This window comes from Dromiciops gliroides, chromosome 3 (genome assembly GCF_019393635.1).
Source record: "Dromiciops gliroides isolate mDroGli1 chromosome 3, mDroGli1.pri, whole genome shotgun sequence".
Classification (NCBI taxonomy): domain Eukaryota; kingdom Metazoa; phylum Chordata; class Mammalia; order Microbiotheria; family Microbiotheriidae; genus Dromiciops; species Dromiciops gliroides.
The window spans coordinates 288,111,471-288,135,335 of record NC_057863.1 but is presented as its reverse complement, the minus strand read 5'-3'; the positions used below and the strand labels follow the sequence as shown (position 1 = coordinate 288,135,335).

The window sequence follows — 23,865 nt, the reverse complement described above, 5'->3', positions numbered from 1 at the left end:
TAGGAGGTAAAGTCAAAGGATTAAGAGATAGGGAGAAGAGGGAACTCACAGCGAATGGTTTCAAGTTTCTCAGTAAAGTAAGAGGAAAGGTCTTCAAAAAAGAGTTAGAGACTCCAGAAGACATCAGAAAGTTTACAATAACTTCTCTGGGAAGTAAGGGAATCAATTAGGGAAGAATAAAAAATTTTCTTTATCAGAAGGAATATAACTATATACATTATATACATCAAAGAAGGAGGGAAATAAGCATTTATTAAGCTCCTATGATAATCTAAGCACTGAGTTAAGAGCTTTAAAAATAATATCTCATTGTATTCTCTCAACAACCCTAAAAGATAGTTGCTATTGTTATTCCCATTTTATGGTTAAAGAAATTGAGGTTGAGGTAGTTTAAATGCCCAGAATCATAAAGCTAAGAAGTGTCTGAGGGGCAGCTAGGTGGCGTAGTGGATAGAGCACCGGACCTGGATTCAGGGAACCCTAAGTTCAAATCCATTCTCAGACACTTAACACTTATTAGCTGTGTGAGCCTAGGCAAGTCACTTAACCCCAATTGCCTCACAAAAAAAAAAAAAAACCAAAAAAGAAGTGTCTTAGGCAAGCTTTGAATTCAGGTCTTACTGACTCCAGGCCCATTGTTCTATCCAATGTGTTCCTCAGCAAGGTGGCCTCCAAGATCACAGGCTCTTTTTCTTAGCCCAGCCCTTGCAACCTTCTTGAAGAAATCAACCTCTGTAGAAAACCTTACCTGCAAGGCAGCTAAGCCAATTTGGGAAGTAGAATGTGACAGAAAAGTCAAATCATTGTTACCACTTCAACCACCATCTCCCCTCAGACTCTGATGGAGACAGCCCCAGATCTTGACTTCAACAATCCTTCTAGCCCAGACACTGCAGCTATCAATAAAGTTAGCAATCACTATGAAGTGGCTTACTTTCTTCACTACCACTAATATCAACTGATGACCAATTGCCGCTAATACGAGCATAAGTTCAAGAGCTCTGATAGGCCTAGCAACCACAGACCACTGGTTCTACTTTCAGCCTATGTCTTGAAGCCATCATCCCAAGAAGTAACCCCTTGCCAAAAGGAGCAGGCAATTGTTTCTACAGGTATTGTATCCCCTACCTCCTCAACAACCAATGCTACTAAAGATGCAGAAAAGAAAGTTCTTGTCACCAAAATCCTTAGCACTGTTAAATGGTTCAACTTGTCAGCTATCATAAGGTGTCAACAGATATGACATTAAAGCAGATTCATTACCATCTGCTTTGTTGGTACACCCTCAGGATCACTAATCCTTTCCATTTGACTTGAAGTTGAAGACTCTTATTGATTCGATCTCTCCCATTAGAATGTGGGCTCCTTTATGTCAGGGACTGTCCCCACTTTTTATGTGTTTTCCCAGTACTTAGCACAATAAGCTCTTAATAAATGCTTTGTCATTCATTCATTTGTTTAATGAAAGTCTCTCCATGTGGAAGTAATTCTTTCCGTTTATATAAGATACTTCAAAATTTCTGTGATGGAGGCAGGAATGAGTTAATAATGTTTCCAAAAGAGTCTAATTTATTTCTAGAAAATAATAGTTTAATCACTAATTATACCATTATTGTCCCCCTGTGTTAAAATAAATGAAAAAAAGAAATCCTATGAAGATTCATTTTGGATAAACACAAAATTCTGGCTTGGATGATCTGTGTGATCTATAAATGATTCTAAGCTTGGAATCAGTTCTCATCTGCCAATGTATTTTCGCAAATCAGAAACAAATGCAGAGAGAGCTAAACTAGTCCTTTCTTAACACCTTTTTGAATCAGCAAGTATTTTAATCAGTAAATTCCAGACCAAAAATGGAAAAGAAAAAGAAAGATGACTAATCAGAGATTATATCACATCCTAAATGGCCAACTTGGAATTAAGCAAGGATTTGAAACATAGCTGGTATTTGAAGTACAGTAGAATCCCATTATAATGTGGCTCCTTATTTGACAGATGCTGTTTTATCCTCAGTCAAATCATGCCCTAGAAAAAGGACTACATAGAATAAAAGCCCACTATGAGCATTGTTTAGCTAGAAGTTTATCATTATTATTGTGTCCTAATCTCATTTATAAGGGTAAATATATACATACATACATATCTATCTATCTGTGTATATGCATATACATCTATCTATAATCTGTGTGTATGTATATGTGTATATACATACACACACATATATATATATATATATACATATATAGGTATACATACCCTAACTGTGGTAAAATACTTTAAACATTTATCTCCCTCAAACATTTGAAGATAGATCATATATATGTAGAGAGAGAGAAAGACAGACATAAATATGGATAAACAGAAAGAAAAAGATAAGTTATAGATAAAGATCTTATCAAGAAAGGCATTATTCACTTGACTAGAATCTTTCTGAAGTATAGTTGCTGCAGGGAAGAGGTAGAAAGTGTAGATTTTGCATTAAAAGAATTCTTTCAAATTAAATTAGACATGACTTCAAATTAATTTAATTCACTAAACCTTAACTGCCTAATATGTACAGGGCACTGGGAGAGGGGCTAGGTGTACAAAGATAAAAGCAAAACAGAGTCCTGCCTCTCAAGGAGCTAAATAAGTATAATTAAAGGTCAGAAATAATGGGGAAAAAGAGAATCCCAGATAACATTCTTTAGGTGGGAGAGCATGCTCTTAGCTGGGGACAAAAAGTCTCAAAAAAGGAGCTGGCATCCAATCTGTATCTTGTAGGGTAAGAAGCAAGATGAAGTAGATGAGGAAAGAGTGTATTTTAGGCAAGGGGGAATGGCTTATGCAAATTAATGGAGGCAATTGATGGAACTTTGAGTCCTGGGAAAATCTAGTAGTTCAATTTGGTTGGAACACCACATGTAAACGGAATAAGCATGAAATAAGGTTGGAAAGGCAGGTTGGAGCCAGATACAGAGGCATTTGATTCTAGCTTAGAGTCAAAAGGGAGCAATTTAAGGGTGTGTGTGTGTGTGTGTGTGTGTGTGTATTTCTTTTCTTTTTTAAAACAAAAGGAGTGATACTGTCATCTCTTCTTAGGGAAATTATTTTTGCAGCTGTTTGAAGAATGGACATGAGAGGGGAAAGACTGGAGGCAGGGATTCCAATTTGGAGATGATGATAATAATTCAGTAGAGTGATGATAAGGACATGAACCAAGATTCAGGTGACCTGAACATAGAATAAGGGATAGCTAGGAGAGATGCTACTAGGATACAATTAAGAGGAGTTTGCAAATGGCTGAAAATGGAATGTTAAGAAGAAAAAGGAGTAAAAAAGGGAATATCAGTTTTCAAGATGACTGAAAGGATGGTGGTACTACCAAAAGACAAAAAGGATTTGGGAGGAGGAATGAGTTTTGGGGATGAAGAAGATGATTAATTAAAATTTTAACATTCTAATTCTGAGGTGATGGTGAGACATTCAGGAATGGATGTCTAGCAGGCTGCTGGAGATATGGAAACACAAGTCATGTGAGAAGTCAGGGCTAGATATTTATATTTAGGAGTATAGAGGCAATAACCCTAGAAATTAGATGATATAGGGAGAAATTATATTTAGAGAAGACTTAGGAACAGAAATTGGTAACTAATTAATAAAGAAAACTAAGAAGAAATGGTCAGAGAGGAAAAACCAAGAGAAATTTTAAGGAGAAGCGAGTATCCAAGCATGGTCAAAAGTGTTGAAAGCAGCAGATATGTTACAATAGCTGAGAATGAGAAAAGGTCATCAGATTTAGCTCTGCTGACCTATGGGAAAACAGTGTCAATAAAATGATGGCACTGGAAGCCAGATGACAAAGCATTGAGGAGTAAATGGGTGGTAAAGAAGTAGAGGGAATAGGTAGGTTGTGTGGACAGAGTGTCAGTTAGGAAGACCTGAGTTCAAATACAGCCTCGGATACTTACAAACTGTATGACTCTGGGCAAGTCACACAACCCTGTTTGCCTCAGTTTTCTCATCTATAAAATGAGCTGGAGAAGGAAATGGCAAACCACTCCAGTATCTTTGCCAAGAAAAGCCCAGATGGGGTCATGAAGAGTTGGACACGACTGAAATGAATGAACAAGGTGAGAAATGATTTTTGTAATTAATATCTTGGAGATATCCAGATTCCCTACCATTCCAAAGTCCTTCTTGATGAAATAAAGTCAACTCTCCTTAGGGCTATTAACCTGTCATTTAAGATGCTCTCCTTGGCCCTAGTCATGACTATAAACTTTTAGAAATCTTGATAAGATAAGAACAACACTTCTAAATTCTTGTTAGGGCAATAAAGATTTGGTCTGGGGTGAATAATAATAGTTAACCCTAGGTTGGGGAGAGTGGTCTACAATTAGTCCTTCATTTTCATATAATCTACCTCCAAATTAAGTTGACCAATCAGAAGTGATTAGGCATCTCTCAGGAAAACCTCCACTTTGAAGGGCATAATCTGTGACCCCACCAGATCTATGGTCTGAGAGAGACAGCCAGAGACCTCATATTTTGATAACCCACCTGTCATATTAATAAAATGATTAAATGACCCAGATACTATGTCTCTCATGTTTTTAATAATCACAAAAAGGAAATAGAAGCAGAAAGTTCAAAGAATTCTTTTTTTTTTTTTTGCAAAACTTCAATGGATCCATGATTTTATTATTGCAAATTGTAATCCTTTCATGACTTCTCCTTATATGTAATCTTATCCATATGGTTCTGTCAGTCATTTTAAAAATATATCATAAAAGTAGTTTATTATTTTCTAGTTATATGTAAAGGCAATTTTCAACATTTGTTTCCTAAGATTTCTAGTTTCAAATTTTTCTTCCTCCCTCCCCTAAATTATTATTTCTAGGAGCATAACAGTGGAAGGGAAAAGAAAGAAGTATAGAGGTCCAGAGTATAATGGCAAAAGTTTTTAAAAGCTAGGCAAAACCTGAAAGTATTTGTAAAAAGAGGGGAAGGAGCCAATAGATAATGAGAGACAAAAGATAACAGGGTAAATGGTAGGGGAGTGAGGGGTGAAGTAGGAGTTCCAGAAGGAGATAGGAAGAAATGAGATTAAAGACTTAGTGGGGTTTGTCAGAACGTGTAAGACAGGTCACAGGGAAACAGCCTCTCAGAATTTATGCAGAGCAGTTCAGAATCTGATGCAGCTTCTCTACATTTCCTCTGACTCTCCCACTTATTGTCAAGGAAACTGCCATCTTGCCTGTCACCCAGACTTACAATGCTTGTGTCTTCTTCAACTCTTCACTTACTCACTCTACAGAAACCATCCATTACCAGATCTCATGATTTGATCTTCACAGGCTCCCTTCTCTCTACTTAGTCACTATTCGAGTGCTGGTTCTCATCACTACTAACCTGGCAAGTCATAAAATCCTTGCAACCAGTTTTCTTGCCTCTAGTTCCTTTGAACTCCAATCTATCCTTGACTCAGCTAATGAGGTGTTTTTTTTCTAAATCTTAGGTCTGACCATGTCATGCTTCCCACTCCCTGACCCATTAATGTCCAGTAGTTCCTTATTTCCTCTGGGATCAAATATAATGCTCTCCATTTGGCAGTCTTCTATGGATCCTATGGCCCTCTTGCAGTCCCTTAGACATGATATTCTATGATCCCTTTGGTATATAGACCTAGTAGTAATATTACTGGGTCAAAGGGTATACATAGTCCCATAGCCCTTTGGGCATAGTTCCAAATTGCTCTCCAGAATGGTTGAATTGGTTTATAACTCCACCAACAATGAATGTGTTCCATTTTTTCCACAGCTTCTCCAACATTTATTATTTTCCTTTTTTGTCATATTAGCCAATCTGATGTACCTCAGAGTTGTTTTAATTTGAATTTCTCTAATCAATAGTGATTTAGAGCACCTTTTCATATGGCAATAGATAGCTTTTATTTCTTCATCTGAAAACTGCCTTTGTTATTTCTTTAATATCCTTTTGTCATTTCTCAATTGGGGAATAACTTACATTGTTATAAATTTGATTTAGTTCCCTATATATTTCAGAAATGAGGCCCTTATCAGAAACACTGGCTGTAAAAAGAGTTTCCCAGCTTTCTGCTTACCTTCTAATTTTTTTATTTTTTTAGTGAGGCAATTGGGGTTAAGTGACTTGCCCAGGGTCACACAGCTAGTAAGTGTTAAGTGTCTGAGGCTGGATTTGAAATCAGGTACTTCTGACTCCAGGGCCCATGCTCTATCCACTGCGCCACCTAGCTGCCCCCTCCCTTCTAACTTTGGCTGCATTGCTTCTGTTTGTACAAAACATTTTTTATTTATCTCCTTTTTCCTCACTTTTGCATTGTCTGAGCCCTATGCCTGGAATTTTCTGGTGCCTCATCTTCACCTCTTTATTCCCTTAGCTACCTTCAAGATACATCTGAAAATGGAGTTTCTATAAGATACCTCTCTAGTTCCCCTTATCTCCTAGTGCCTTCCTGATGAAATCAATTTCCATCTAACTCTGAATGTATCTTGTATATACATAGCTATTTATGTGTTGTCTCTCCAATTGGGTTATATACTCCGTGAGGACCGGGACTGTTTGTTTTTTTTTTTTGCTTGCCTGCTTTGCCCTCATGGGCATATGGAGAGAAACGTTTGGTTGGAGATTTGGGGCAGAGGAGGAGCAGAATGTTAGCACTGTTTTACTGAAGTCTATTACAATAGGGGAGCCTTGTCCTCTCATTTGCTTTTGGAAGGTGTCTCAGTCCATGATAAGTCTCTTTATTTTGGGAGAAGAACATGGATGCCTTGTGGGCTTCCCTCAACACTTCTATTCTGAGTATACCACTGATTATCTGCTCTGCAGTATCCATTTTTGGCAAGGTGTCTAGGGGGTCTGTGTTACATTAGACCATTCTACCTCTCTGCAACTTTCTTTGGGTGTTTTGTATGATTTCATTATACTTGGTACCACCTCAACATCTTAAGCCAGTCTTCTGGTATGAGGAAGAGTTCATCATGTCAGAAACAGGTAAGAGCAGCATCATTAGGATGATCCTTTGGTGACTAGACCCTCCCAATTTTGTGAAAGCCTTAAGATGATGGAATATAAGAGTATTAACCCGAACACAGGGAAAACTCACATCATCTGAAGTCAGAGAATAAGTGACAATATGGAAAGATATTGAGGTACTGAATGGGGGACATAAGATCCAAGAGGATGGAAAGGGGTGGCATGTCTTCTGGAGAAATCCAGGTTTCTATGAGCACTGAAGATAGCAAGAACAAGAGAAGAAGAAGTGCAGGATGAAGCAATTTTCTCACAACAGTATGGGTGTGGGAGGGGAAAGCAGTTTAAGGTGTGTGGGGGGGGTCCATAATGAAGAAGGGAAGTTTTGAACAGGAGTGTAAGACCTAGGGAGGGGCAGAAGTATGAATCCATTAGCCTTAGTAGAAAGGAATCACCAAATACAGATAATCTAGTGGTCAAGTTGGACTAATAAGAAATACTAAATTAGAAATACTTTTAATTAAATAACTATAATTTTAAAATCAAATAATACTGGGGCAGCTAGGTGGCACAGTGGATAGAGCACCGGCCCTGGAATCAGGAGTACCTGGGTTCAGATCCGGCCTAAGACACTTAACACTTACTAGCTGTGTGACCCTGGGCAAGTCACTTAACCCCAACTGCCTCACTTAAAAAAAAAAATCCAATAATACTAATTAGAAATATTTTAGGTTATTAAGCATGTTTCTCATAGGCTGAGAATTTTCAGATTCTAGAAGAAACAAAACAAAACAGTTGTTATCGTCATTATGACTATAACTTTCCAGGCATCTTGCCCTGAGTTTCACAGGACAGCGGAAACACCACTTACTGCGATCAGTAATGATTGTTCTGGCCTCTTGGTTTCCGGTCTTGTTTTTCAAATTCTGTGCCGCAGTAATCAGTTCTTCCAGTTGGGGGCGCCGCTGCTCCAAATCCTGTAGTGTTGCCTATTTCAACAAACGTATAAAATTAAAAGTAGCCCTCAAGTACTTCTCTATAATGGATAAATTGTGGTTCTATTCAAGGATATTGCTGTTATATGCTGTTCTCTGCAGTTCTGAGGGTTTTTCTTTTTAAGTGGTTAATTGCACTCTAGGCGTGCATACATTTTAAGAGAGGCAAAGTGCTCTGTGTACATTCTTTATTTATAGGAAGTAAAGTGTTATTTTCAAACTAAAGAAAAATGTTTTTAGAATATATGGGAGAAGGGGTTATTAGAGACAAGCCCCTCCATCGGTTGTGGTTTATGCATAAAAATTTAACCAGAAAATGTTTTTTCGTTCACAGATAGGTGAGCAATTGCAAATGGAAATCTTGATTACAGATTTGCTTCTTAATATTTCAAAGCTTTGGTTGAGCTGCTTCACTGCACTTGGGCTCATTGAAGTCAATATAAGAATTCTGAGAGTAAGAACTGTCATTTTGAATTGTGACCACTTATTTAGTAGAGAGATGACTGCTTGTGCTTATAATCTAATTCTTTGTGAAGTCCTGATGAGACTATGCATTTTGGTAATGGAGAAAAGAAATCTTGCCTCTACAGCTAACTAGCTTCTAAGTTTTTCTGGATTTCAGTTGCCTCATCCCTAAACTGTGTAAGATTAGTTGAAAATCGTGAAAATCTCAGAGCCCTACCATTTCTAAAATGCTGTGATGATATGAACCTGTTTATATTTGCCTTTGACATCTATGGGCTGTGTGATCCTGGGTAAGTCACTCAGCCTTTAAGTGCTCTGGGCAGCACTACAAGATTATTAGTTTGTATCTTTAGATGTAACTAATTGCCTGGCACACAGAGGACTTTTAATAAATGTTTCTTGACTGACATAAATTGCAGAAAAGATGCTGACCTACATGAGAGGAGGAAGTTTCCTCACCTGAGAGTTAACTATACCAATGAAATCACCAGTCCCATCCCTATCCATATATACATACAAAAGATGTATGTAGAAATATACATACACACACACATATATATATATAGACATACATATATTCACATGTGTATCTGTATCTATATCTATGTCTATCATCTATTTTTCTTTTTTTCATTCTTTCTGTCTGTCTATCTATCTGTCATCTATCTACACAAAGATTGCTGCCAACTCTAAATCTAGGATCGTAATTAAGACATGAGATGTTTCTTCAATGAAATTTAATTTTTTAAAATCAGTTCTAATCATGTCAAGTTTTCTATAGAGGTTTCTTGTTTAATTTGTCATAACACATAGTCTTTGAAGTACCTGATAAATACATATTTGCTATAGGTAGAAACTTTTGCTCTAGAACATTTCTTTGTTGCATAATAATTCTTTAAACATCTTAAAATAAAATTGTTTTGATATATTTTATGTTTTATTATATACATTTCCTAATGTTTACTTCTCATCTGCCCTTCCCACAGAGTCATTTTTTATGAGAAGAATGGCTCAGCAAAACTAATATAAGAGAAGTATCTGACAAAATATTCAATATTACATAACAGCAATACCCCTTCTGTGTAAAGAAATGGGAGGAGGTAGTTATTTTCACATATCTACATTTTGCGGAACAAGCTTGGTCATTTTAATTTTCCAGTATTTGATTTCCATTGACTTATTGTTATAATTTTGATTTTCATTATTCTGGTCATTGTGTATATTAGTTTCCTTTTTTTTTTGCTTACTTCATGATGAGTCAGGTTACTTGTCTTGTCGCTCTTTTCTGTATTCACAATAATCATGATTTTAAAAACATAATAATATCGTATTACATTCATATACAGAACTCAATGACTTATTTAGACATTCTATATCTGATGGTCATTTAGTTAATTTCCTGATATTTGCTATTACCAAAAGTGCACATATATATAATATATATGTATATGCATATATATACATATGCTATATGTATACATGTATTACACACTATACATATATATATATATTTAATATTTTCATGTATATGGGAATGTTCCCTTTTTACCTTGACCTCTTGTGTGTCTTTAGAGATATTGTCTCACTCAAGATAACTATGTATACATATACACAATATTATATATATATATACACATATATAGGATGTCTATATAAATAATATTTCATTCAAGATAATATATGCACACACACAAATATTATCACATTTGATCTTTACAATAACTCCAAGAGGTAGGTGCTATTACTATTGACATTTTACAGTTGAGCAAACTGAAGCAAATTAAGTGACTTGCCACGGGTCACAAAGTTAGGATCTGAGGCAGGATTCAAAACCCAGATCCTCCTGACTCCAGGCCCCTCAATATTAAGGCAGCTTCGGTGGCCCAGTGAATAGAGAACAGGGTATGGCTTCAGGAAGACCTGAATTCAAATCCAGCCTCAGACACTAGCTGTGTGACCCTGGGCAAGTCACTGAACTGCTGTCTGTGTCAGTTTCCTCAACTGTAAAGTTGGGATAATAATAGTGTGGAAATTTATTTTGATTTGGGGACCCTACCTTTAGGCTGAGATTAGAAAGCCTTAGGCCCTCAGGGTCTCTCCCCCTCCTCCTCAGCTTCAGCTGAGGGAAAAAGCCCCGTGGGCTATACAAGACCCCAGGTCAGACAGCTGGGGGAAAAAAAAAGCCCCAGCTCCCTCCGACCTGAGCGGAGATATCCAAAGATCCTGGATAGCCTGTGCTGAAGCATGTGAAAGCTGGGGAGTGCACCCCCCCCCAAAACCAGCTGCAGCCCTGGCTGGTGGATTAGCTTGGTCTGTGGGGGCGAAGGAAGCCCCGAGATTTGAGTGGAGAGAAGAAAAGGTATACATAGACCAGGAGGACGGACTGGGGCGGGGCTGATGGAGCAGAGTTCGGTTCGGAAAAGGTTGGAGACTAGAGACAAGGTTACAGGCCTTAATACAAATCAGGGAAAGTGTAACGTGCCCTGAGGCAGGAGGTGGCTAAAGCCCTTATTGTATTCAAGAAGTTCAAAGAGCAGCAGGTGGGAAAGAGGCAGTGGAAAGAGACTGCAGGAAAGCAGTCAGGTTGTACTTTATTTCCTTGTATTCCTAATTTGAAATAGTATCTCATAAATAAACTCTGCTTGGATTATTTAGTTAAGAGCCTTCTTAATCTTAGGCTATCAGTTTGGGAGCAGTGTGGTGGAACTTTATAAACGGCCCACATTAAATTAACAGCAGTCAGATAGCCAAATAGTCAAAAGTCCCCAGATTAGTCCTCCAGTCAGATTAGCCCCCCAAATTAGGCTAGTCAATTAAAAATATTTTTACATTTGAATGGCGACCACGAAGGGACTTATGGCCCACTTATAATTTTTCTAAACCTATAATTTTTCACCTACTTATAATTTTTCATGTCCAATTATATATAATTTTATAGTTATGAATAATTAATTTTTTTACAATAGGACCTACCTCCCAGAGTTGTTGTGAAAATCAAATGAAATAATATTTGGAAAAAGCACTCAACATAGTTCCTAACATATAGTAGATGCTATAGAAATACTAATCTCCTTTCCTTCGGTGGAATTTCTGGGTCAAACAGTATGTTGCCTTTTAGGTATTTTCTTCATATAATTCAAAAATTGGACCAATTATTATTGTTGTTTGTCCTTCACCTTGAAGAGGACAATGACATGGCATGATGTCATGACTTGCAGTGAATTGGATTTAAGTGAGGGAGGGCTGTACAAAGTCACCAACCCCACTCTCTCCTCCAGAGTCATCTGGGTCCAGTGGTAAGATACAGATCAGGAGGACTGGAGATGGTACTGGATGTTTAAGGCAATTGGGATTAAGTGACTTGCCCAGGGTCACACAGCTAGTAAGTGTCTGAGGTAAGTTTTGAACTCAGGTCCTCCCAACTTCAGGGCCACTGTTCTATCCACTGAGCCACCTAACTGCTCCACCAATAATCCATAGCCATACCAACAATGCATTGGTGTGCCCATACATAACACCTTCAGCACCATTTCCAGATTTTTATATTCTTGCAAATTGGTCTGTTGTGAGGTGAAACTTCAGAACTGTTTTGCTTGATGTTTTTCATATTAGTGATTTGAAGCATTCTTAACTGATTATTTTTGCCATTTGCTTCTTTGAATATAGAATAGAAATGAAAATCTTTGTATTTAATTCTTAAGCTACTTTTTTAAATTAAAAAACTCATTTTAAAAATGTCAAATGGAGTATGTTGTTTATTTAGTGAGTCTTGTTTTAAAAAAATTTTATTCATATTTTTTCAAGGGGGAACAATGACATAGTCACCATGGAATTTTCTCTATATAATCATCATAACTACTGTCACCTGAGGTTCTCCACAACTGATTTAAGATATGAAAAATCTTCCCATGTAGTAAATCTGGGGCTACTAAAATGTGAAGGCTTGCTTTTTTAATAGAGTGCAAGGTGGAGAAATGGTAAATAGTGAGATTTTGAAGTGACCTATTTTTCTCTTACTAATTTTACAGGATTCTTTTTTCTTTGAAAGGTCACATTTTTATGACACTACTAGGGAGCAGTAGGGAGTTTGACTTAAGAACTCAGGATCAATAGCTTTTGGTCAGAAATATTAAAACAATAGAAAGAAGTGATCCAAACACTACACATTTAATTTGAGAGTTTGTTCCCTTACGGTATAGAAAAAGCTGGTGGGATCAACTTTTAACAGATTTTCCACATTTGTAGACAGTGATTGTTCAAAAGAAAAATCCAATTTTCAGGTTTCTAACTTTTATAGTTTCTTTACACAAAGGGGTGTTTGAAATATGGAACAAATTGCCAGACAGCAATTGAAGTAAGTAGCATAAGTCAGTTGGAGAGAACTGAACATATTCTATAGTAGGAGATATATAGTCATAGATAGATTTTTAAGAGATAAATATTTTCTTGGAGTAGAACAAAAAGACCAATCATCTATGACATACTCAACTAAACATGTACTTTGGAATTCTGTATTTGTAGAAGTTTTAATACATTCAGTATCTTTTCAGATAGCAATTGCCCAGAAATTTCTGAGGCTATCTTTATTCTATAGATTCACGTCAGCATTTTAAGTAAAAGAGACCAAACTATTTGGTTTCTGTATTTTTAAGGGAAAATTAAAAAAAAAAGCTTCTAAATCCCTTGATGTTCTAAGAATGCAACTTGTATTTATCAAGTTTGAGAAATTGGGTTACTTTTGCCTGCTCTTTTTTATATAGAAAAATTGTACAATTCAAAACATTTTAATACTTTGGGTTTTTTTTCTTTCCTTTAGGAATTCAAAGTTCAATTAAGAAGTACGTTTTAAAAGTGACTTGATCAACTTCAATCTGAATCTTAATAGATGCTAAATTAAAACTGACCACGATGAACAGTTTTATCGCAGAAATTAGCAAGCATGTCAGTTTAGACTTAAAACAGTCCATTTTCCTCTCTAATGAACAAAATAGCTCTTAGGGTATTGTGAAACTAGTTCTCTAGTTGGATGATTCTCTAATTCTGCTGACAGATACATGCTATGTAAGCACCTGAGAAGACTATTAATAGCATTCTTTGAAGCAAGTTCCTTAAAAATCCTAGAAAATGAAACACCGTATAATTTAAAACACCAAGAATTCTCATAGCATTCCTGTTAATATGTTTTATCTCCCCATGCATGGACTGACCAAGAAATAAAATGGACTGACTAAAAGAAATAAAATACAAATTGCTCATATAGCTGATGAATTTAATAAAGCCAAATCTATTTCTTGAATAACTAACCTGAGTTTTAAGAATTTCAGAACAGGAGTTTTCTCCTTCCCTTTCCTTCTTAGAGGGTAAAGGGAATGATATGAATACAATACTCATTTATTTTACTTCAGTTTTGAACTAAAAAGACTTCTAAGGTCAAATCCTAGAAGATATTCTTTCTACTGGGACAGATGCACAGAAGGTGACATTCCTTGAGTGTCAGAGAAGGGAGTTAATGAGCCATACCTAAAGCTCAACCTATCTGCCAATCAGGGCTGCCTTACATTTGACAGGGGAGGTCCCAGTGATGTACCCTTGGATCAATCAGAAGTAAGACACACCTGCATTTAAACAGACCTATAATCCTTAGGTGGGGTCTTTAGTCTGAGAGAGAGAGAGAGAGCGCGCGCGCGCAATGACTTCAATTCGTTGGTTACTGCTAGCTTAACGAACAAATTGATTAAATCATGATCAGAACTTTGTCTCTTGTAATTTCATTTGGCAGAGTTTATAGCTGTATAAACCACATTTATTAGAAATCCAACTAGAATTAACAGAGCAGAAAAAATGTAACATATTCCACATTACCTACACATGTTATACAATTTGTTGCTTTTATATTATCTACTATCTAAACAAAAACGACTAGAGGAGAGAGGGAAAGAAGCTATCCTATGTCAAAGGAATATTCAGACAACTATTGGGCTACATACACCAAGAACAGCTTACCCCTTGGAGATCTGAATTCATAATGGACTCCACTAGCTGGGAGAAAATGGAGGGAAAAAAAGAATGATAAACTTGTATCTTCAAATGAAATCTGAATCACAGGTTTTTATCCTACCAAGTCTCCCCTATGGTAATTGAAGCTATTTAAAAAAAAAAAGTGGTTATTTTACTTGAAATTGTAATAAAAGAATTTAATGGTATTCTTTAAAATGAAATGCCACATACCATCAGATTATGATGGAAAATAACACATTTTTACTTACCCTATATCTAACAATATGCTTTAGCTAAAAATAAGTAACAAATTTTTAAAAAATTGGATCCTTAATTTCCTGTTTTCTACTAATAAGTATTTTCTTCACAGTAAGTCAAAGTTTAGTTACAATTTCAATACGAGCCCTTAATTATTTTCACTGGCTTCAGAATGAAAGGCATTATGAAGGAGAGCCATTAGAGTCAGGAAGACCTAGGTTCAATCTCTGCCTATCACAGAAGGTTTTTTTTTTTTGTTTGTTTGTTTTGTAGGGGCCTTAGTGAAAAGGAGAGTGATACAAGAAGAAAGAAGAGAAGAAAAAAAGTCATTAAAATAGAGAGAAAAGCAGGTAAAATTCAGAAATAGCTACACAAACCAGGTCAGTGTTGGTCCTATCATATTTATTTAAATGTGTGAATTCCAGGAGCCAAGATGGAGTAATAAGGCAGGAAATCACCTGCACTCTCCCAAATTCACCTGCAAATAACTATAAAAATGCCTCAGAATGAATGCTGGAATGGCAGAACCAACAAAAAGATGAGATGAAACAATTTTCCAGCACAAGATAATTTAGAAGGTTGTCAGGAAAGGTCTGTCTCACATGAGTAAAAGGGGAGTGCAGTCCAGGGTAGGCAGTGTCTGAGCAAGCCAGCAGCAAGCTGCACCCCAGCAAGCCAGTGCCAGGCAACAACCTAGCAAGCCAGCAGGAGAACCTGATTCCCAGCCTAGGTTAGTTATTGAGAGCTTATACCCTGGTATAGCTATAGGGGAGTAATGAAGGACCTACACCCACCCCTCACCCTGGAGCAGGGGCCAAATCTTCTGTGGCCCTAGCACTGGACCAGGTGAATCGTCAGACCCAATCCCCAACTTCTCCTGGCCCCAGTGCAGCACCAGGTCCCTTGCAGACCCCAATATGGAACCAGGCAAGTGGTCCGGACTTCAGCACAGCACCAGGCAAGCAGCCAGGGCCCACAACCCCTGACAAAAGAAGCTTGAGACAGTGCTCCCTCTACCCTAGGAGCAAAGCTCAACTTTAAAAGTCACAAAATAGAGTAGAAAAAGTGATCAAAAATAAACAAACAAAAAGAACCTGACCATAGAAAGTTACTATGGCAACTGGGAAGATCAAAACAGAAATTCAGAAGAAGATAACAATGTCAAAATGCTAACATACAAAGCCTCAAAACAAGATGTGAACTGGTCTCAGACCAAAAAACAAACAACTCCTGAAAGAGCTCAAAAATGATGTTAAAAAATAAAATAAAAGAGGTAGAAGAAAAATTGGGAAAAGAAAGGAGAGTAATGCAAAAGAATCACAAAAAAAGTCAATAGCTTAGTAAAATAAGCACAAGAATTGGAAAAAAAGATGTACAAAAATTCACAGAAGAAAACAACACCTTAAGAAGTAGAATTGGTCAAATGTAATGGGTAGCACAAAAGCTAACTAGAAAATATAACTCCTTAAAAATTAAAGGTGGACAAATGGAATCTAATGATTTCATGAGATATCAAGAATCAAACACTATTTTTGAAAAAGGAAAAAAATTGAAGACAAAGTGATAGATCTCATTTGAAAAACAACTGACCTGAAAACAGATGCAGGAGAGATAATTTAAGAATTTTTGTACTAATTGAAAGCCATGATCAAAAAAAGAACCTAGAGATCATACTTCAAAAAATTACCAAGGAAAACTGCCCTGATACCCTTGAACCAGAGGGTAAAATAGACATTGAAAGAATCCTCCAATCACCTCCTAAAAGAAAGCCCAAAATGAAAACTCCCAATAATATTGTAGTCAAATTCCAGATCTCTCAGGTCAGAAAGAAAATACTGCAAGAGGCCAGAAAGAAAGAAAAAATGCAAATATCATGGCGACAAAGTGAGGATTATATAAGATTAAGCAGCTTCTACATTAATGGATCAGAGGGCTTGGGCTATGATATTCCAGAAGGCAAACTAGCTAAGATTACAACCAAGAATCAGCCACCTAGTAAAAATGAGTATAAACCTTCAGAGGAAAAACTGGTCATTCAGTGAAATAGAGGACACTCAAATATTCTTGATGAAAAGACGGGAGCTGAACAAAAACATGTGATTTTCAAAAACAAGTCTCAGAAGCATAAAAAGGTAAACAACAAAAGGGATTCAATAAGGCTAAACTGTTTGCATCCTTAAATGGAAAGATGATACTTGTGACTCTTAAAAAATGCATCACTATTTTTTTTTTTTTGGTGAGGCAATTGGGTTTAAGTGACTTGCCCAGGGTCATACAGCTAGTGTCAAGTGTCTGAGTCCAGATTTGAACTCGGGTACTCCTGAATCCAGGACCGGTGCTCTATCCAATGTGCCACCTAGCTGCCCCCAAAACTGCATCACTATTAAGGCAGTTAGAAGTAGTATACATAGATAGAGGGTACAGATATAAGATGACTTTGATGGGATGATATCCAAAAGAAAAATAAATTAAGAGGTAAGAAAGAGTATTACACTGGGAGCAGAATGAAGGGAGAGGTAAAATGGAGCAAATTATCTTACATGAAAAGGCATGAAAGACCTATTGAAGTGGAGGGAAAGATAAGGGGTAGGTGTGCATTGCTTGAACCTTACTCTCATCAGAACTGGCTCAAAAAGGGAATAACATATTCAATCAGTTGGGTATAGAAATTTATCTTACTCTATAGGAGAGAGGGAGTGAATTCTACCAAATCTTTTTAAAATCAATGAATTCTAATATTATATAAACTATTTTGGAAAAACAGGTAAAGAAGCCCTAGCAAATTGCTTTTACTATTCAAATATAGTGCTGTTGCCTAAACTGCAAGGGCTAAAACAGAGAAAGAAAACTATAGATCAATTTCCCTACAGAACATTTATGCAAAAATTTTAAATAAAACACCAGCAAGGAGATTACAGAAATATATCACAAAGTTCCTATACTATCATCAGGTCAGATTTATACCAGGAATGCAGGGCTGGTTGAATATTAGGAAAACTATCAGCATAATTAGCCATATCAATAACAAAATAAATAGAAATCATATGATTATCTCAATAGATGCAAAAAAAAAAGCTTTTTGACAAATAGAGTACACATTCCTATTGAAAACAACTGAGAGCATAAGAATAAATGGAGTGTTCCTTAAAATGATAAGTAGTATCTATCTAAAACCATCAGCAAGCATTATCTATAATGGGCATAAGCTAGAAGCCTTCCCAATAACATGTGGGGTGAAGCAAGGATGTTCATTATCATCATTATTATCCAATATTGTACTAGAAATATTAGCTAAAGTAATAAGAGAAGAAAAACAAATAGAAGGAATAAGCAATGGAGAAATAAAACTATCACTCTTTGCAGATGATATGAAAGTATACTTAAAGAATCATAGAGAATCAACTAAAAAACTAGTTGAAATAATTAACAGCTTTGGCAAAGTTGCCAGATATAAAATAAACCCACAGAAAACATCAGCATATATATATATATATATATATATATAACAACAAAGCCCAGCAAGAAGAGATAGAAAGAGAATTTCCATTTAAAATAACTACAGATATTATAAAATACTTAGGAGTCTACTTGTCAAGACACAGGAAGAAACTATATGAACACAATTACAAAACACTTTTAACATAAAGTCAGATCTAAATAACTAGAAAAATGTCAGTGGTTCATAGGTAGGCTAAGCCAATATTATAAAAATGACAATTATACATAAATTAATTTATTATTCAATGCCATAATAATCAATCTACTAAACATTACTTTATTGACCTAGAAAAAACAATTAAAAAATTCATTTGGAAGAACAAAAGGTCAAGATTATCAAGGTAATTAATGAAAAGAATGCAAAGGAAGGTGGCCTAGCCATAACTAGATCTAAAACTAAGTATACAAGACAGAGTAGTAAACAGCCAAAGTAATTTAGTATTTGATAAACCCAAAGACCCAAGATTCTGGGACAAACACTACTTTGAAAACTGGAAAATAGTAAGCCAGAAATTAGGTACAGACCAACATCTTATACCATATACCAGGACAAGATCAAAATGGATATATGATTTAGATATAAATGGTGATACCATAAGCAAATTAGGAGAGCAAGGAATAGTTTACCTGTCAGATTTATGCATAAGGGAATAATGTATGCCCAAATAAGAGATAGAGAGCATTATGAGATATAAAATGGATAATTTATTAAATTAAAAATGTTTTTGCACAAAAAACCCCAATAAAACCAAGATTAGAAGGAAAGCAAAAAGCTGGAAAACAATTTTTAGCACAAGAATGTCTGATAAAGACCTTATTTCTCAAATATATAGAGAGAGGACTAAGTCTAATTTACAAGAATATATCATTCTCAGCTGATAAATGGTCAAAACATATGAATAAACAGTTTTCAGATGAAGAAATGAAAGTTATCTCTAATCATATGAAAAAGTGCTCTAAATCACTATTCATTGGAGAAATGCAAATTAAAACAATGCTGAGGTACCACCTCATGCCTATCAGATACGCTAATATGACAGTAAAGGAAAATTAGAAGTGTTGGAGGGGATGTGGGAAATCTAGGACACTAATGTACTGTTGGAAGTGTTGTGAACTGATCCAAGCATTCTGGAAAGCAATTTGGAACTATGTTCAAAGGTCAATCATATTGTGTATACCCTTTGATCCAGCAATACCACTAGTAGTTCTGTATCCCAAAGGAATTTTTTTAAAGTCAGGGGGAGGGGGAAGGACCTATTTGTAGAGAAGATATTTATAGCAGCTCTGTTTGTAGGGGCAAAGAATTGGAAATTGGGGGCAGCTAGGTGGCGCAGTGGATAGAGCACTGGCCCTGGAGTCAGGAGGACCTGAGTTCAAATCCAGCCTCAGACACTTGACACTTACTAGCTGCGTGACCCTAGGCAAGTCACTTAACCCCAACTGCTTCACCAAAAAAAAAGTTTCCAAGGGGATGCCCATCAATTGGGGAATGGCTAAACAAGTTGTGGTATATGAATTTAATGGAATACTATTGTTCGATAAGAAATGATGAGTAGGAGGATTTCAGAAAGATCTGGAAAGACTTATATGAACTGATGCAAAGTGAAGTGAGCAGAATCAGGAGAATATTATACACAGTAACAGCAATATTGTATGATGATGGGGGCGGAGCCAAGATGCCAGAGAGGAAGCAGCAAGCTGCCTGAGCTCTCCTTCTGTTCCCTCAAAAAGAACATTAAATCAAGCCTCTGGACAGATTCTGAAACTACAGAACCTGCAAAGAGACAGAGAGACACAGTCCTCCAACCAGAGATAATTTAGAAGACTTCAGGAAAAGGTCGGTCTGACTCAGGCAAAAGGGAGGCGCAGGGCAGCAACCCAGCGCCAAGGGGGTCGGGGCAAGTCAGCAGGAGCTGCGGACGACAGCCAAACAACTGAGGCCCCTGGAACCTGGTTCAAAAATCTGGTGGCCAAGAAGGACAGTGGAAAAACCTACCTGCACCGGCCGAGAGGGCCATGAATGGGTCAGGCGGGATGAGACGCCGAGATCAGGCGCCTGGCTGGCCGAGCGCAATCAGACAGGAAGTGCAGGGCAGGGGATCTCCACATACCATAAAGGCCTCAGAGTAAAAAGCCGGTCACACAGCACCTATACCCCTGCACAAGAAGCCCAAAACAGGGACCCTGGCGCCCCCAGAGCAGACCTCAACTTAAAGAATAAATAAATAAGCTGCAATAATGAGTAAGAAGCAAAAAAGAGCCCTCTCCATTGAGAGCTTCTGTATCAATAGGGAAGAAGCCAACACAAACTCAGATGAGGACAATAGCCTCAAGTTGCCTACATCTGAAGCCTCACGAGGGAAGGTGAATTGGTCTCAAGAACAAAAAGCCTTCCTGGAAGAGCTCAAAAAGGATTTTAAAAATCAATTGCAAGAGGTAGAAGAAAAAATGGGGAGAGAAATGAAAGCAAAACAAGAAAACGATGAAAAAAGAATCAGCAGCTTGGAAAAGGAAGCACATAATTTCACTGAAGCCTTAAAAAATTCATTTGGCCAAATGGAAAAAAGGGTGCATAATCTCACTGAAGAAAACAATACCTTAAAAAATTCATCTGGCCAAATGGAAAAAAAGGTACATAATCTCACTGAAGAAAACACTGCCTTAAAAAATTCATTTGGCCAAATGGAAAAAAAGGTACATAATCTCACTGAAGAAAACAATGCCTTAAAAATTAAAATGGGACAGTTGGAAGATAAGGAATCCATGAGACACCAGGAATCAGTCAAGCCGAATAAAAAAAAATGAAAAAATAGAAGAAAATGTGAAATACCTCATTGGAAAGACAACTGATCTGGAAAACAGATCGAGGAGAGACAATTTGAGAATCATTGGACTGCCTGAAAGCCATGATCAGAAAAAGAATCTAGACACCATATTCCAGGAAATTACTAAGGAGAACTGTCCTGATATCACAGAATCAGGGGATAAAATCATCATTGAAAGAATCCACTGATCACCTCCTGAAAGACACCCCAAAAGGAAAACTCCAAGGAATATTGTAGCCAAATTCCAGAATTATCAGGTGAAGGAGAAAATACTCCAAGCAGCCAGAAAAAAGCAATTTAAATATCAAGGAGCCACAGTCAGGAGTGCTCAGGACCTGGCAGATTCAACATTAAAGGACTGCAAGGCTTGGAATATGATATTCCGGAAGGCAAAGGAGCTTGGATTACAGTCAAGAATCTAGTACCCAGCAAAAATGTGCATTTTCTTTCAGGGGAAAAGATGGACATTTAATGACATTGGGGACTTTCAATCTTTCCTGGTGAAAAGACTAGAACTGAATAGAAAATTCGATCTCAACATACAAGACTCAAGAGAAGTTTAAAAAGGTAAACAGAGGGGGAAAAAAGGTTACCCTATTAGGTTAAACTGTTTATATCCTTACACAGGAAGATAATACTCATAACTCTTAAGAACTGTAAATGTATTTGGGCAGAGAGAAGGACTTTACATAGAGGGTATAAATATAAATTGTCTTTGATGTGATGATACAAAAAAGAATTAAGGGGTTAAAAAGGGAGTCTATGGGGAGGAGAGGAAAGGGGAGGTGGAATGGGATGAATTATATCATATGAAGAGGTGGAAAAAAAACCCTATTACAATAGAGGGAAAGAAAGGAGGGGTGAATTGTTTCAACCCTATTCTCATTAGATTTGATTCAAAGAGGGAATAACATATATGCTCATTGGGATAAAGAAACTTAACTCATTCTTTAGGGAAGCAAAAGGGGAAGGGAAAGGGTGGGGTACTGATAGAAGGGAGGACAAAAGCAAGGGAGAAGAGGGTAAAGAAAAGAGAGGGGGTGATAAAAAGGGAGGGCAGATCGGGGGAGACAGGGGTAAGAAGTAAAACGTCGGTGAGGAGGAATAGGGTGAAAGAAGGGGGGAAAAGTACAAAGGGGGTAAATAGAATGGAGGGGAATAGACAGTCAGTAATAATAACTGTGAATGTGAATGGGATGAACTCTGCTATAAAATGGAAGTGAATTGCAGAGTGGATTAAATACCAGAATCCTACAATATGCTGTTTACAAGAAACACATTTGAAGCAGAGAGATACACACAGAGTAAAGGTAAAAGACTGGAGCAGAATATATTATGCCTCAGCTGAAGTAAAAAAGGCAGGGGTAGCAATCCTTATCTCAGACAAAGTGCAGGCAAAAATATATTTCATTAAAAGAGATAAGGAAGGAAAGTACATCTTGCTTAAAGGTACAATAGATAATCAAGTAATATCAATATTAAATATGTATGCGCCAAGTGGTATAGCATCCAAGTTCTTAGAGGAGAAGTTAAATGAGTTACAAGAGGAATTAGACAGTAATACTATACTACTGGGGGATCTGAATCTCCCCCTCTCAGAATTAGATAAATCTAGCCAAAAAATAAATAAGAAAGAAGTGAAAGAGGTGAATAGATTACTAGAAAAGTTAGACATGATAGATGTCTGGAGAAAATTGAATGGAGATAGAAAGGAATATACCTTTTTCTCAGCAGTACATGGCACATTTTCAAAAATTGACCATGTATTAGGGCACAAAAACATCACAGTCAAATGTAGAAAGGCAGAAATAGTAAATGCATCCTTCTCAGATCATGATGCAATAAAAATTACATGTAAGAAAGAGCCAGGGAAAAGTAGAATGAAAATCAATTGGAAACTAAATAATTTCATTCTAAAGAATGAATGGGCCAAACAAGAAATCATAGAAACAATAACTATATCCAAGAGACTGACAATAATGAGACAACATACCAAAATCTATGGGATGCAGCCAAAGCAGTGCTTAGGGGAAAATTTATAGCTCTAAATGCTTACATGAATAAAAAAGAGAAAGAGGAGATTAATGAATTGGGTACGCAACTTAAAAAGCTAGAAAAAGAACAAATTAGAAATCCCCAATTAGACACTAAATTAGAGATCCTGAAAATTAAAGGAGAAATTAATAAGATTGAAAGCAAAAAAAACTATAGAATTAATCAATAAAACCAAGAGCTGGTTTTATGAAAAAACCAATAAAATAGATAAAATATTACTTAATTTGATTTAAAAAAAGAAAGAAGAAAACCAAATTACCAGTGTCAAAAATGAAAAGGGTGATGTTACCATTAATGAAGTGGAAATTAAATCAATAATTAGGAATTATTTTGCCCAACTGTATGCCAATAAATTTGATAATCTAAATGAAATGGGTGAATATTTACAAAAATACAAACTGCCCAGGTTAACTGAAGAGGAAATAAAATCCTTAAATAAACCCATATTAGAAAAAGAAATTGAACAAGCCATTAATGAACTCCCTAAGAAAAAATCCCCAGGGCCAGATGGGTTTACAGGTGAATTTTACCAAACATTTGAAGAACAATTAATTCCAATATTATACAAATTATTTGGAAAAATAGGTGAAGAAGGAGTTCTACCAAATTCGTTTTATCACACAAATATGGTAGTGATACCAAAACCAGGCAAAGCAAAAACAGAGAAAGAAAATTATAGACCAATTTCCCTAATGAATATTGTGCTAAAATCTTAAATAAGATATTAGCAAGGAGATTACAGCAAGTGATCACCAGGATAATACACTATGACCAGG

At 36.5% G+C, this 23,865-nt stretch overlaps 1 protein-coding gene across 1 annotated transcript in view; it reads right to left on the bottom strand.

Annotated features, from left to right (window-relative positions):
- Positions 1 to 23,865, bottom strand: part of DMD (dystrophin) — a 2,325,391-nt gene that overhangs the window by 689,583 nt on the left and 1,611,943 nt on the right. The window contains 1 exon segment of the mRNA XM_043994767.1: positions 7,868 to 7,985. Coding sequence (XP_043850702.1) covers positions 7,868 to 7,985 — 118 coding nt within the window.